A 15,435-nucleotide genomic window follows, 5' to 3' on the forward strand; every position below is an offset into this window, starting at 1 on the left:
ATGTAGGAACATGATTTAGGGTTTGGGGCATCGAAATTTTAGAGCTTCGATTTACTCAATTAGGATTTTTGATCTATTACCTATGGTTTTGATTCATAAAGATTAGGGTTTAAGGGTTTCATTCTTTATCAATCAATCCATGTTCGATTATGGGTTCTTAGGTATTGAATTACCTTTTAACCTTAGATGATTGTTGAATCGGACCACCAAAGGAGTTGAGCCGCGAGCTGGACACGAACGGGACGCGAGCTGGAATGGATCGAGTCGCTTCTATCGGGTCGCAGACGTCCTTTGTTGCTTGATCGGGAATGCCTTGATCGTCGGACGCGAGCTGTCTGATGCTGTCTTGAACGAGGAAGAGGTCGTGTGCTGGAGCTATTCTCGGGTCGCGAACGTCTGAGCTAGGAACAGGAACGCCTTGGGCTGAAGCTGATCGGAGACTCGAGCTGGAACAGATGCGGGAACAAGAGACGCGATCGGGGTTTAGGGTTCGTCGGATCGCCGGCTAGGGTTAGGGTTTTAGGGTTTTTTTATTTGGGTATTAGCTTAGAGATTTAGAGTTTCGTGATGATAACGTGTTATAAAACTAATGGAAAAGTCTATCTTTATTTATAACATACGTTATATAAGAGATTACACCGTCGTAGATAAATGGAAAGATTACAAATCATAATCTCTTGGTTATGAGCCATCCACAATCTGGTTCATAACATTTTGGTGAATATTTAACAATCTTTTTTTTAACTCCACAAATGTTTTTTTTTTGTTTATATAATGATGTGTCAAGAAAAGAATTACGATAGCCTCGTCCAAAACCCTATCAATATTATTGTTCGCCATCAGTTGATATTATACACATTTGGGGTTGGTCCGCGTTTTGCGCAAAAAAAATTATATTTTTAGTCTTTGTATCTAACATTTGATTTAGTTTGAAGAGTTTTATTCTATTTTTTTATTTTTCTTGTTTCTTTATTATATAATTTATCATTATTTTCCGTCAAACTTGTACGTTGTTAGGAAATTCATGGATAATCCTCACACACACAATCCAGAATAGGTAATAGCTGTAATAGGCATGCTGGAGACAGAGTTGAGAGTGTTTATGTGTCTGACATATCTGACAAGCTGCAAGATATTCATGAACTCGCTTGTACATCCCTTCCAATTGAAACCATTGTCTTATTCTCTTCATTGTTTTCATAACACCAGAGTGTCCTCTCCCAACTATCCATCATAACATTTTGATAATATCAGAAGAATGGAAACCGATGACTTTGGTATTACAAGAAGCCTTTTGTACTATAACTAACCATCCTGATCCGTGAACCCATCTATTTCTATCTCCCTTGTTAACATGTGATATCCAATTCTGTATAGTAGCATTATTCTCAATTTCTTGATAAAACCCTTGTAACTGAATGACTGTAGGCACCATGAATAACACTTGTCACTGGTATGGTGGCTGATTCTTTAGGAAACACCCGATATATTGAAGAAATTCGCCATTAATTTCTATAAGTCTGCTGAAAATAAGCATAATAATCTTTTGTTGCATACGTGTCTACCCAAGAATCGGCTATAAATGCATAAGAATTCAAGACTTTCGAAAAAGTAGGTTTTAGAAATTACAAACCAGCTACATTTTGACTTTTTTCAAAAAAGACAAAACTTTGATACCACCAGTTTCTCCGTAAATGACATATTAATACTCTTATATTACAAAGAGACAATTATGCTTTATCTTGTTCATACTTCTTTTTTCTCCTACTCTACCAAACAACTTTAAACAAAACCTTCACCGACCAGCTGCTTCAATGGAAACAGACAAATGTCGGTCGAATAAAGAATGTGTAAATTAATCATACACACTTAATAATTCCTTTCACGTTAATTTTGAATTTAAACCAGCACTAACTAAAAAAAGTCTTACTGTGCTTTCTATCTCTGACTTTGTTGGAAGTTTCATACTATATATGTTATTGCATAATTATACATAAAGCCAATTGTATTGGCTCCATCTTTTCAGGTAGCATTGTCTCTGATGGACATTTCATGCAACTCTGAATATAATCAACTTGTAAGCTCTCTTGATTTTCTTAACTTTCTCCATTTGTATTTAATTTGACTCACAGCTCAAATAATATGGAACTTTTTGTTTTATGCAGGAATATCAAATGATGACGAACTTTCCTACACCCGAAGAGCTCAATGATATTCTCTCTTTACCATCTCTACAAACCATGGAGCCCCAACTCTACAGCCATCAGTCTCCAGTAGTAACCACGTTGAACGCAGAAGCTGCGAAACAACTCAAACATAGAAGCTACGTGAATACTACTACGAACCAATGCTCAAGCGGGTTTGGTGAATATGGGGCTATGGGAAACTTGCAGCCCAAGAAAGAGCATACTCTATTGGCTCAGAGGAACGTGTCACGTGGGGTTTCACAAGCAAGAGACCACATAATGGCTGAACGAAGACGCCGAGAGAAGCTGAGTCTACGCTTCATTGCTTTATCTACCATCGTCCCTGGACTCAAGAAGGTACAATTGCACAAACATAATCTCATTCATGGTCATCATAGTTAGATTAGTTTTGATAAGCCGGTCATGCCATTTTGAGCCTGGTCTGCTTTAAGTCCTGCATAAGCCTGACCATTTTGAATGATTAAGCAGAAAAATGCTTACTAATCATTTGGGAATTTGATGTTTTTCAACCATAAATAATTTTTGTCCACACTTGTGCGGATAATTACAATATATAGAACATAGAAAAATATTGGTATGCAGAATTTTTTGTTAATCCGTTTGCTGCAACCAATAACATAACAAAAATAATCTTTGTTTGCTGCAAAGGTTTAGACCCAAAACCCGATAATTACTTGTCAGAATCTTTCTAGGCCGACCATAACAAAAATAATCTCTGTTGATACATATTTTATGTATTAATATTTGGGCAAATTTCCAAAATAGCACATTTCTAAGTTTATATCACAAAAATAGCACTCAAAAACTAAAATGACCAAAATAACACATTTCTAAGTTTATCCTTTAAAAATTTTAATTTTTTTATTTTTCAAAATTTGAAATCTTATCCCCAAAACCTCATTTCTCAACTCTAAACCCTAAACCATAAACTCTAAACCCTAAACTCTAAACTCTAAACCCTAAACCCTAAACTCTAAACCCTAAAACCTAAACCCTAAACTCTAAACCCTAAACCCTAAGCTCTAAACCCTAAACCCTAAATCCTAAACCCCACCCTTTAATTCTAAACCCTAAGTTTGTAACTTTTGATAAAACATTAAGTGCTATTTTTATGACTTTTGAGCTTGAGTGCTAGTTTGGGAACAAAAACTTGATTTAGTGTTATTTTTGTCATTTTCTCTTAATATTTCCTATGGTGCTAATTAATTGGGCTTAAAGACGGACAAGGCATCAGTGCTTGGGGGCACAATAAAGTACCTGAAACATTTGCAAGATAGAGTTAGGTTTCTTGAGGAGCAAGCCAGTCAGAGAACCATTGAGTCAGTAGTGTATTTGAACAAGTCGAGGCTCTCGGTTGCGGATACAGAGCTAGAATGTATTGCGTTGCCCGAGATCGAAGCTAGATCGTCTGGTATAAATGTTCTGATAAGAGTTCACTGTGAAAGAAGGAAGGGGGTTGTTGAGATCACTATGGCTGAAATTGAAAAGCTTAAACTGACCGTGATAAACAGCAGTGTCATCACTTTTGGATCCAGTTCCCTTCATCTCACCATTATTTCTCAGGTTAGTTTATCTTTTCGGATTTTTTTTAAGCTTATGGGTTTGTTCATTTCTAGAAATACTTGCAAATTAAACCCTGGGGGACTCTTTTTATCATTTCACTTTTTTGATTAATATCATTTTAGTCACCATACTTTTTCCTTTAGCTTCAATTTAAAGTTTTCCGAGTCAAAATTTTTTTAGCACTCTTTTTGAATAACCCGATTGTTTTTGGTATTATAACAAGTACAATTGAAAAAATGAATATATAAATTGATACATGGGTTACCGGATATGTTTATTATGGTATATACATAAAAGAAGAGGAAGATAGTTGATCGGATGTGAAAGAATTATACAAAATTAATTGATGTTAATCTCAAACGCAGATGGGCGAGGGATTCAATATCACAACAAAGGATGTTGCCACGAGCATCAAATCAAGCCTCGAAGCTTTTATGAATGCCAATCTCGTCTGAGGAAATAATATAATTACAATAAAATTATATAAAAGCATATATAACTAAGATCTTACAAATTGGAAGCTCCGGTATATTTTCACCACTATAAGACCTTTTTCTCCCAAACTCTTTTATCTTCTCGCAGTTCGATTTTTTGGAGGGGTTTATTCTTTTTTCCCTTTCCCTTTTAAGACTTCAAAACACAAATGAGAAGAAGAATGCCTATTTTTGCATGGGGTCTAATAGAAAAAGGCACCATGTGTTTCCAAACTATGAGTTTTCTTTCTTTTTCTTAATCTGGTTTTGAAGTATTTTACCGTAGTGTTGGGAATGGTATTTATTATCTTCTTGTGGAGATGTGTTGTTTTGTTTGTGGAGTGGATTTCAATGGAACTTCGTAACTCTGTTTAAGTTAGTAATGGTGTGGTGCCTACTTTTCTTCATTCTTTTTCTAGAGTTTTTAATATATTATATTCTGATGTTGTTATAATATTGTTTTCTTACGAACCGATGTTATTGTGGACAATGATATTATTTTTCTTACCGATTGGTTTTGAGAAACATATGTTTCTATCCACCCCTCGCTCGAATCATAACTATTACCAATGTTGCATATTTGAATAGTCTAAGTAATCGCTCTCACCTCTCGTTATTCCTGTTGGTCTTTACATGCAACACTGTTTTTAAGCGGTGCTTATCACAAGAAGTGAACTGGAGAAAAGAAATAATTGAGGGAAAAGAGTAAAGAGATAAGAGCATCCACATTGTGTTCTCAGAATAAAAATTAAGAAATTAAGCAAGAGAAGTAAAAAATGAACATTTTAAACATTTGTGAGAGACACATCCCCCTCCACACACACATATCATTACCAATTTACCACCAGTGATTTAAATTATAAAAATAAATGAAAAAATTATAAAATAGAGATATTAATATTTTCTTTTTTATTGAGAGCTTCATATATGTGCACTCACCAGTGCTTTCAAAAAGAGAGGGGAAGAGAGCAGAGAAAGAGAAAGTTTAAATTTTTGGTAAAAGTTAAGAAAACCTTTTTTTTTTTTTTTTTTTGGTAATCATGTTAAATTTCATACCATTTTCAAGAGTTTACATGTTGCTTAGCAACTTATTAGAGCGAGACAAACAAACAAAACAACCCCAAACAAGAAACAAGGAAATAGAAAAGAGAGAAAGCAAATGAGAGTCAAGGCGGCCTTGTGAAGGTGAAGTAGACTTGCAGGAGAGGTGGCTGAAAGCATGGAGATGGCTTAATGGACAGCAACTGGTCCCGAATTTGACGATCCACTGCAGCACGAACTGTAGGGACAGGAGTAACCTGTGACTGAAAAATCCTCATGTTCCTTTCTTTCCAAATATGATAAACTATTGATTGGAACAAGAGCTTGATGATACACTGTTCTTGCGGTGAGGAGGATCGCGACAAAGAAATCCATGCCGCTGCTGAGTGAAGGTCTTGAGGCGGGTTAGGCCAGACTCTTTCAGCATAATAGCTCCACACAGAGGAGGAGAAGCTGCATTCAAAGAATAAATGATGATGGGTCTCTCCAGCCGTAGAACATAGGACACAACCTTCCGGCACAGTCATTCCCCATCTCCTAAGGCGATCTCTCGTTGGTAGACGCCGAAGTAAAGCTAACCAAGAAATGAAAGAGTTCCTCGGCATATGTTGCTTAAACCAAACGACTTTATACCAAGGCTTGATCGGGGAATGGGTTCTTATACTCTCCCAAGTTACTCTAGAAGAGAAAGAGGACCCAAAAGTATCGTTTGCTTGAAGCCAAAGGAACTGATCCTCACCTCGAGACTGAGATGGTGGCTGTATTGTAGTCAGATGAATCTACAGAGCTTCCGCTTGTGGTGACCTGGCTGAAGGTAGGTTCCATTCTCCATTGGATGTAGCGTCTGCCACTGAAGCAGAGAGCCTAATCCGAAGCTGACGAGGACCCGTGGCACCTATAAGGTCGATTAGAGGGCCCAAGTCATTCCAAGAATCAAACCAGAACATAGCATCTTGGCCATTTCCCATCTTACACTTCAAGAAATCAACCAGCATGCTCTTCGTTTCAATCATGCTCCTGACTGCTTTGGACAGTCTTGGAGAGTCTTCCATTTGCTAGAATGGTTTCCTATGGAAGACATTTGATTTCAGCCATGATATCCAGAGTGAACCTGGATTTGTAAAATAATTTCATACATGCTTGAGCCGGAAAACCAACTCAAAGTCTTCCAATAGTCTGATACCCAATCCACCTTCTTTCTTGGGCTTACAAATGTCAATCCAAGCAACTCTAGCTCCTCTTGCCGATGTTGACTTGTTTTTCCATAGAAATGCCTCACACAAAGAATCGATTTTTGCATAAAAACTCTTTGGTAGAACAAACACAGCACTCCAAAAGTTCACTTTGCCATAGATGACCGAGGTAATCAACCTAATTTTTCCAGCAAAAGATAAGAATTTCATAGTCCAAGAGTGAAGTGTAGCTGTAATCTGCTCTATGAAAGGCTGCAGTGAAGCACTTGTAATGCGCCCTGGTTTTGTAAACATTGTAAAAGTTAGTAAAATAGTAAACACCGAAGCTTTAATATATTTTGTCAGTTTATTTTTTAAAGAAACCATTGTACCAAAATGAAACAATTTGGAGATTTTTGGTTAGACCAGCACGAATTGCGAAACAAACAACAGATATCACTCATCATCAAATGCGATGAAATTAGGTCATCACATCATCCCTCACATTTATTATATACTCCCGTCCTTCTCTCTACCCACTTACTCTTGTATTCGATCGTTTCCACCATCCCCGATCAATCTCAATCTCTCCTTCCCAGGTTTCCCATCTCCCTCTCTCTCTAAATACTCTGCTTCGAACTTTGTCATCACGATCTTCGTTTGATCCTTGATTTCTCGGTAGTTCAATTGATCCGAAATAATCTCTCTTTGAATTTCAGTAAGAAAACGCGCAACGATTCGCAATATGAGCGACTCAATCGAAACCGGAGTGCCTCAAAGGAGAAGCCTTTACCCTCCAATAGAGCCGTACAACAACGGGATTCTAAAGGTTTCAGATACTCACACACTCTACTGGGAGCAATCAGGAAACCCAGATGGCCACGTAACGTCGTTTTAGCCCTTTCTCTATGAAAATAAAACAGTTTTAAACTATTGTAATGTGTTCAAAAACCATATCATCTAAAAGAAAAATTATACCATGCCATCGGCTAGATAGTAAAATAATATATTAATATGGTTAATCTTTTGAGCAAGTTTTTTTTTTTTTTTTTAAATTATTGCAGCCAGTTGTGTTTCTTCATGGAGGTCCAGGAGGAGGAACATCTCCTAATAACAGGAGATTCTTTGATCCTGAGTTTTACCGGATTGTTCTCTTTGACCAGGTCTCGCGGTTTCTTTGATTTTCTTTTGACACTAAACATTATTAAAACTCTTTCATTTGTTTTTTTTTTTTCTCCTTCCAGAGAGGTGCAGGGAAGAGTACACCACATGCTTGCTTGGAGGAGAACACCACTTGGGACCTTGTCAATGACATTGAAAAACTCAGGGAGCATTTGAAAATTTCTGAATGGCAGGTGAGAGAGTTTCAGATATTTTTGTTTCCTTCTTTGATGTTGAGGGTAAAATAGGCATAGGATTGTGAGCATTTTGTTTTCCTCAGGTTTTTGGTGGATCTTGGGGAAGCACTCTAGCACTTACTTACAGCCAGTCCCACCCTGATAAGGTGCAAAGTTTGCAAGAAGAAAAAGCATTGATTTGATTATGATCAGGAAAAAAAAAAAGAAAGAAATTAGAGATAACCTCCACACATTTTTACTTTTATTTGTTTGGTTTTAAGGTTACTGGTTTGGTCCTTAGAGGGATCTTTCTGATTCGGAAGAAGGAGATTGATTGGTTTTACGAGGGTGGTGCTGCTGCTATATATCCTGATGGTAATTTCTTGTGGAGTTGTGATCATCATTTGCGTTTCTAGACATTTCTATATAAGCTTTAGTGATCATGGGACTATAGTTTTTTTTTGTAAGTGGTTGTTTCTCTGTTTTAATAATAGCATGGGAGGAGTTCAGAGATCTTATTCCAGAAAACGAGAGAGGTAGCCTTGTGGATGCATATCACAAAAGACTCAACTCCGATAATCTCGAAACTCAAGTATGTTGAGATCTAAATAAATTACACAAGAAAAATACATCGAGCATTATTCCTATTATCTTCTAGTTTAATAAATCTCTGTGTACCTCAGCAACGGTGATAAATTGCATTTTTGATGTTAATAGTATGCAGCTGCGAGAGCTTGGACTAAATGGGAAATGATGACTGCTCATCTTCTTCCAAATGATGGAAACATTCAAAAGGCAGAAGATGATAAGTTTTCATTGGTTAGTTGTTGCCAATCTTATCTGGCATTCACTGATCTATTGTTATATCCAAATATTTTAGTTGATTTCTTGAGACATTGCTCTACAGGCGTTTGCAAGGATTGAAAACCACTACTTTGTTAACAAGGCGTTCTTTACCTCGGACTCATACTTGCTGGAGAATATTGATAAAATAAGACATATCAAGACCACTATTGTTCAGGTGCATACTTTATATAAGAAGTTGATTTGTGGGTTCCAGTTATAGTATATTATGGGACTGGGAATGTGTTTGCTAAGCTGTGTGTTTGTTTTATTACAATGGGTAGGGAAGGTATGACGTAGTTTGCCCTATGATGTCTGCTTGGGATTTGCACAAAGCATGGCCAGAGGCAGACCTCAAGGTAAAGCTAAAGTCTTTTATTTTTTTTCTGAGTTCTCTTCTAAGTTTGTTTTTACTTGTTGGTAACGCGACCCATGGCCTGCAGATCGTTGGGGATGCTGGACACTCGGCAAATGAGCCTGGAATAGCAGCAGAACTAGTGGTTGCAAATGAAAAGATGAAAGCTTTTGTGGGATGAAAAGTATTCGATGGGCTGCGTTCATATCTTAGGGACTTGTGTTCCATTTTTTCTTTCAAGTTTGTTGCAGCAAATTAACATCACATTCACAGACGCATGAGCATTCACATAGTTTGTTTTCAACGCCAAACGAAGGTTATTTTCACACAATCATTTTGAAGGCCGAATACAAGGCTTGTTCATTTTGGGTAAAGTCAGAGACTCAGAATAATAGCAAACATGAAATGGGTATGCAAATGTAAGATCCAATCTCTGCATTTTTAGCATCTCAAGATATTCTACTGGTGCAATAATATTCAAAATAGATTATGCATCCAATGCTGATGCAATAATATTCAAGCAAACAACATCTGAATATTGTTCTCTGCTTAGACGTTTATATTTGTACAATAAGAACATATGCTATTGGTCAAAGTACGATTATAAAACATATATTAACAGTTCATGCTAGGAAAACTTTTGTTCCAATTGTCCGAACAATTTGTTGATACATGCGACATACATGACTCTTTTCACAACAAAACTTGTATGAAGATATTTAATCTTGAAAACTCTGGCACCATGTATTGAAGTTCTTGCTGTCACGAGTCCTCAAAATGATGATCCGTCTCATCGAATATCTCTTCCTACAATCACAATTCACAAAAAAAAAAAAAAAAAAAAAAAAGAAGAGTTGAAAACAGAACAAACGAGAATTAGAGAGTAAAAGTAATAAGTAAGGTTTCCTTACTTGAAGAAGTTCTTCAATGACATCTTCCATTGTAATGACACCAACAGCTTCTTCCTCCTCGGCTAGCTTTGGCAGTGGATGTCCGTTCAATTGCAGTATATCAGCATCGTTGTCCTTGGACCATCTCTTACTCCTAGACCCTCCTTTATAAGAATTCACTCGGTGAGGAAAGCTTTTCCATTTCTGAAGTGACCTCCTTCTCTTCAACTTCTTTTCTTGTGGGGATCTCTCATCTTCCACATCCACTCTTACTTCAACTATATTCTCTATTCAAAAGCGAAGAGGAAGGTATTATTAGTCTTTGTATGAAATCTCATCTCATGTTTAATAAGACCACTTACCATTATTAGCAGCGTCACTACTGGGTAAGGTGTGGGTTTTGTCGCATTGTTTCACAACAACAGCCATGTGACTGTGACCTTTCTGGAACTCATTTAATATATCGTATAACGGTAAGGTTTCTGGAACTCTAGAGAAAAGAAAAAGAAGAAAACAAGCAATCAACTACAACGAATCTTGAATTGTTTAGATTGGGAAATTAAACTGTTAAAGATACCTTGGGATCCTTCGTATGGTGACATTCTTGACCTGTGTTTCATCATCTGGATTGATAGTCAATAAGTTCTTCACCTGAATAGCCATCACTAAAATTCTTCAGCTGTTATGATTTTTAAGATAAAGGTGAGATAGAAACTTACCAAAACAAGACCGATTATGTTTGTACATTGCTCGTAGTATACAGGGACTCTGCTATGACCTTTTTCAAGAATCAATTTCATCAAATTCCTGTTGAAAGGACAAAAAAAACTATGTTTAAGAATGACTTATATAGAGATCCGTGTAGGAAGGTTAAAACAAGACAAGACCTGTCTAGTTTTGCGTTAGTATCAATCACAAAGGTCTCGGAGATTGGTGTCATTGCATCTTTAACCATTTTCTCAGATAGCTCAAGAGCTCCAGCAATGATTGTTGTTTCATCATGTGTCAGCTCTCCACCCTTACCAGCCTGAAAGAAATAAAGATTGCTACGTTATTTGTTTTTTTTTTGTTGAATACCAGGAGGTTTGGGCCAAAGTCTACGTAAGTAATAATAGTTTCGTCCCGGGACCTAAAACAACATAACGTTCAAAGCATAAAGAGAATTGTCATTCTGAAGATATCTGTAAAAGAAAAGACATGCCTCATTGCCATGCAAATCCACAAGTGTTTTCAGCTCGGCTCTACGGAAAAGTGCTACACGACCATGACCAAGTAGAGAGTCCAGTAGCTGCAATATATACAACAGAAACAAATGTACAAAAGATTTTATGAGAAACAAGACTTTATGGACAGGACATTGCAGTGTGTTTAAATTACCTTACTAATTGGCCATGCAACTGGAGAGCAGATCCAGACTAGAACACGAACAAATGGCGCCACTGTTGCACCAATCGCCAAACCATGACGGGAACAAACTGACTGAGGTATAATCTGCACATGAGGAGTTAAAATCAAACTATCATTTTTTTTATCATACATACAAACCTACATGTCATATGGAGAATATTCATGTGCACCAGATCATTCACAAGATCTCACCTCACCAAAGAGAAGAATCAATGTCACTGAAATCAAAATAGCACCCCAAGCAGTCACAAGGGCATCAAGAAAAATAGGAAGCGTCTGACAAAAACAAAGTCAAGTTAATTAATTATTCATGAACTTCATGATTTACACTGGGTGAAGATAAAGTTTACCTCCATAGCAGCTGCATTGCATATCAGTAAAGTACAAAGCAAAAGATGCTGATTTTTCACAACTGGCAATATCTTTGCTGCATCAATTAATCAAAAAAGAGAAGGCAAGTAACATCTAATAAACATCCAGAAAATGCATCAACACAATTTAATATTTTCCAAAAAAAACAAAACAAATCTGGACCCAGTTTAAGAAGTTAATTAATCATCAGAACTAAATAAACTAATCAGAGAAAATCAAATAACAGGGAGATTCTCGTGACGTCTACCTACCACATGCGCGATACATTCCATTAAAAAGAGTATCAAAATAAAAGCACAGGTCTAAGATTTTTCTCAGGTTGGTGAAAAGAAGAGAATCAAAAAGTACCAGCATGTTTGCGATCTCTGGGTGTGCCAGATTTAGCAAGAACCTCGAGATCCACGAGACTCATGGACATAAGACCCAAAGTGAGACCAGACATTAGCCCAGCGAACAAGACAAGCAACACTATCACGAGAATGTGTATGAAGAAGTTGCTCTCGCAGCATTCATACTCCACAGCCATATTTTTACAAACAAGAATACTCAGTTATCGCAAACCCTAAAATCTTACGTCAGTGCTTCTTTGAAAACAATTTTTTTCTGTGAAAGAATTAGTAATTTGTGAAACAAGAAACATGAAAAAAAAAGTTAGAGATTAGGACAGAGATCCGACTAATTAGTGGGAGACGAAAAGTTGAAACACACAAACTCTGGAGCTGGAGATGGAAATGTTTTGTTTCATTTTCTTTTTATCACTCGGTTTGCGGTTTTGTTTGTGTAGTAAAAGACTATAGCACCCCTGGAACATAAAGGTATGCGTGTTTTCGAGAAAGGGTGTTTTAGTCCTTTGAAGATTCCATCATGCTGAGTCGATGTATCAATTATTTGGCAGGTGGAGTGATTGATATCGGATTCGATTCGAGTATCATGGTGCAGTGAGAAAGGGTTGTGATGTGATTTTAGGAATATTTTTTTATAACTAAGGCACGTGAGCAATACAATATATAACATTTACGAGTAAATTTTTTGGTAAATTCAAAATTCTTTTTTAGATGCAAAACAGCAAAAACAAAGATGAATTTAATAGATAGTAAAAAGAAGAAATATGTTGATTCGATTTGCGTAACCGACTGTACTTTAGAGATTTTACACTAGGCCTGGGCGTTCGGGTCTTCGGGTCGGGTTCGGGCCGGTTCCTTTCGGGTCTGGGTCTTTTTGGGTCCTAAATATTTAGATCCAATAGGTACTTAGAAATTTTTAGTTCGGGTTCAAGTCGGTTCTTCTCGGGTCCGGGTCAGTTCGGGTCTATAATTAAAATATCCATAAAATATCCGTAATTTTTCGGGTCCATATCGGATCCGGGTCGGGTTCGGATATTTAGGATCTGAAAAGGACATGATACACTCAATTCCATCAACTTTAGTTGAATATTTGTCATATATATCTAAAATTTTACAAAACAACTTAAATGAAACTATTAATAATAAAAATAAAACATTTTAAAACTCTAAATTTTACATTTTAAAGCTTTATATTACTTTAAAAAAAAATAATAACAAAAGATATTTCAACTAAATTATAAAATAATATATATAAAATAGAACACAAAAACATCATAGTTTTAGATATACATGTTTTTAAGTCGGGTACAAATCAGTTCTTATCGGGTCGGGTATATTCGGGTCGGTTCTTTTCGGGTCCGGGTCTATTCGGGTCGGTTTCTTTTCGGTTCCGGTTCTTTCGGGTAAAAAAAATTTAGACCCAAAAAGTACTTGTAAATTTTTGGTCCGGTTCCGAGTCGGGTATTTTTGGATCGGTTCCGATTCGGATTTTCGGATCCAGGTTAAAATGCTCCGGCCTATTTTACACTATTATAACATCTATTTATGTTGACTAGTTCAAAACCCGCGCTACGCCGCACTATCATAACATAAAATTATATGTATTGTTTGTGTTTTTTTGCCATTTACTGTGAGACAGTTGATTGGAAAATTAGAAAAAATTGGTTTGTCCTCAACTTTACAAATTGGGTTAGAAGTAAATGTAATTTTTGTTAGTACTATATTTGTCATATTAATACAATATATTACTGAATTTCACATTTCTCTAATATACAATACAATACTAATGAAATTATAATTATCTTTGATAAATAAAAGGTCGATAAAATTTATCAAACCTTATGTAAGCACATAAGAACGGACTTTAGAAAACATGTCCACTCTTTCTAAGTTAGTGTTATATTTTGTTTTTAGTGTTATATTTTGTTTTTAGGTTCTCAAAACTTGTCTGTTTCTATATAGTACTATCTGACTAAAAATATCATGTGACCAAAATATCGTTCCTACTGTAGTTGCCTTAGCTGACTCAGAATGTTCTGCACCGGAGAAGACATATTCGTGCATCAAGCAAATAACATGTATGAGAATATATATATATATATATATTTCTTTGTTCTATGGAAATGGAACTTACGTCTAAATGATTACGAGATGATTCTACAGGTGTTTGAAAGGCTAATTACTTTATTCAGAGATGTCACAGTGCTTGAAAGGCCAATATTCATTTCACAGGTTACACGGTAAAGAGAAAGTGACTCAAAATGTAATTACCCATTGGAGAACAAAGAACTCTTTGATGTATCACTGCGTCTTTTTTTTGCCGATTCTAGAGAATAACACATATTTTCCTTCTCCTAGACACAACTTCTCAAAGACAAGCATTTTCTCAAACTTAGCATATGATACCCTAAAAAAAAAAAAAAAAAAAAAAAAAAAACAATTTCTCAGTGAAACTGCAAAATGTTTTCTTCAAAAATCTCGGAGTGAAACCTAATTGGATCTCAGGTAACAAAATTTTGGTATCAAAACCTTTCCAGTTGTTTCTCAATAGCATCATCATTATTCCTACACTTGTTGAAATGATAAAATCTAACAACTCTCTAGTCATTGTTATTTTCCACCAAATATACAAGAGACGAGAAAAGTTCATCTAACAACACTATCAAGCATATTTAGGATGCACACTGATGCAATCTAACAACATCTGTTTCCCAAAATAATTTTTTTTTTTGTATACAAAAACAAATCATATATATAGACAGGTTCCTTCCAATTAAAAAAAAACAGGTTCTTCTGTTATTTTTTTTACAATTGTCATTCATGTCAGATTCGAGATCATCTAATTGCTTTGGTTTACTAAAACCGGTTTGGTTTGTCTAATTATTTTTTATTAACCAAAACTCAGTTTTTCTTGTTCACTTTAACCTAACCCGTGTATAACATATATAAGTATATCTATCTCCTTCTACAAAACTAAGTCAAGCCGTCATCTTTCTTGTTTCCCACCACCTTCCTTGTCTTATCTTCTCTTCTTCCCCTCCTTCAGTCTTCATATCTTCCTCTCTGTTATTGGAAAAAACGTTCCGTTCGTCTTAGATCATCACCACCTCTGCCTCTTGCGAACCGATCACCACTGGATCCATCGTATCTGCTGTCCATAGAATCAAATTGCTCTTGTTGGTGTTATGTAGCGGAACCGAGACGTCACTACAAGAAAACAGCAGTATTCTGACGGACATTCCGACGGAAAATGAAATCTTCGGAATATCCCGAGGAATTTCCGAGATATTCCGAGGAAACACAAAATTTGGTTTCCTCGGAATTTCCTCGGAATATACCGACGGAATTCCGAGGAAATATTAATCCGTCGGAATATTCTTATGGAATACCGAGGAAAAATGTATTCCTCGGAAAAAACCGATGAATTCCGA

General features: G+C 36.2%; 3 protein-coding genes across 3 annotated transcripts; 2 read left to right on the plus strand and 1 right to left on the minus strand.

The window, feature by feature from the left end:
• Nucleotides 1–2,027: 2,027 nt before the first annotated feature.
• On the plus strand, nucleotides 2,028–4,502 carry LOC106334060 (transcription factor bHLH25-like). Its single transcript, XM_013772417.1, has 4 exons — nucleotides 2,028–2,077; nucleotides 2,166–2,543; nucleotides 3,426–3,770; nucleotides 4,136–4,502. The coding sequence occupies exons 1-4, from the start codon at nucleotides 2,042–2,044 to the stop codon at nucleotides 4,223–4,225; spliced, it is 849 nt and encodes a 282-aa protein (XP_013627871.1). The 5' UTR covers nucleotides 2,028–2,041; the 3' UTR covers nucleotides 4,226–4,502.
• Nucleotides 4,503–6,870: 2,368 nt separating this feature from the next.
• Nucleotides 6,871–9,354, plus strand: LOC106328262 (proline iminopeptidase). Its single transcript, XM_013766671.1, has 11 exons — nucleotides 6,871–7,055; nucleotides 7,176–7,339; nucleotides 7,521–7,619; nucleotides 7,701–7,811; nucleotides 7,898–7,960; nucleotides 8,075–8,168; nucleotides 8,288–8,385; nucleotides 8,511–8,612; nucleotides 8,701–8,814; nucleotides 8,921–8,995; nucleotides 9,080–9,354. Exons 1-11 carry the CDS (start codon nucleotides 6,932–6,934, stop codon nucleotides 9,170–9,172), a joined length of 1,137 nt encoding a protein of 378 aa, XP_013622125.1. The 5' UTR covers nucleotides 6,871–6,931; the 3' UTR covers nucleotides 9,173–9,354.
• A 151-nt stretch (nucleotides 9,355–9,505) lies between these two features.
• Nucleotides 9,506–12,371, minus strand: LOC106328261 (DUF21 domain-containing protein At2g14520). Its single transcript, XM_013766670.1, has 11 exons — nucleotides 12,009–12,371; nucleotides 11,639–11,715; nucleotides 11,481–11,564; nucleotides 11,259–11,372; nucleotides 11,083–11,169; nucleotides 10,769–10,908; nucleotides 10,601–10,688; nucleotides 10,459–10,532; nucleotides 10,244–10,371; nucleotides 9,903–10,168; nucleotides 9,506–9,798 (listed from the first exon to the last, which is right to left on the minus strand). Exons 1-11 carry the CDS (start codon nucleotides 12,184–12,186, stop codon nucleotides 9,754–9,756), a joined length of 1,281 nt encoding a protein of 426 aa, XP_013622124.1. The 5' UTR covers nucleotides 12,187–12,371; the 3' UTR covers nucleotides 9,506–9,753.
• Between the last annotated feature and the right edge of the window lie 3,064 nt (nucleotides 12,372–15,435).

Source organism: Brassica oleracea, chromosome C3 (assembly GCF_000695525.1).
Source record: "Brassica oleracea var. oleracea cultivar TO1000 chromosome C3, BOL, whole genome shotgun sequence".
In the NCBI taxonomy this organism is placed as follows: Eukaryota; Viridiplantae; Streptophyta; class Magnoliopsida; order Brassicales; family Brassicaceae; genus Brassica; species Brassica oleracea.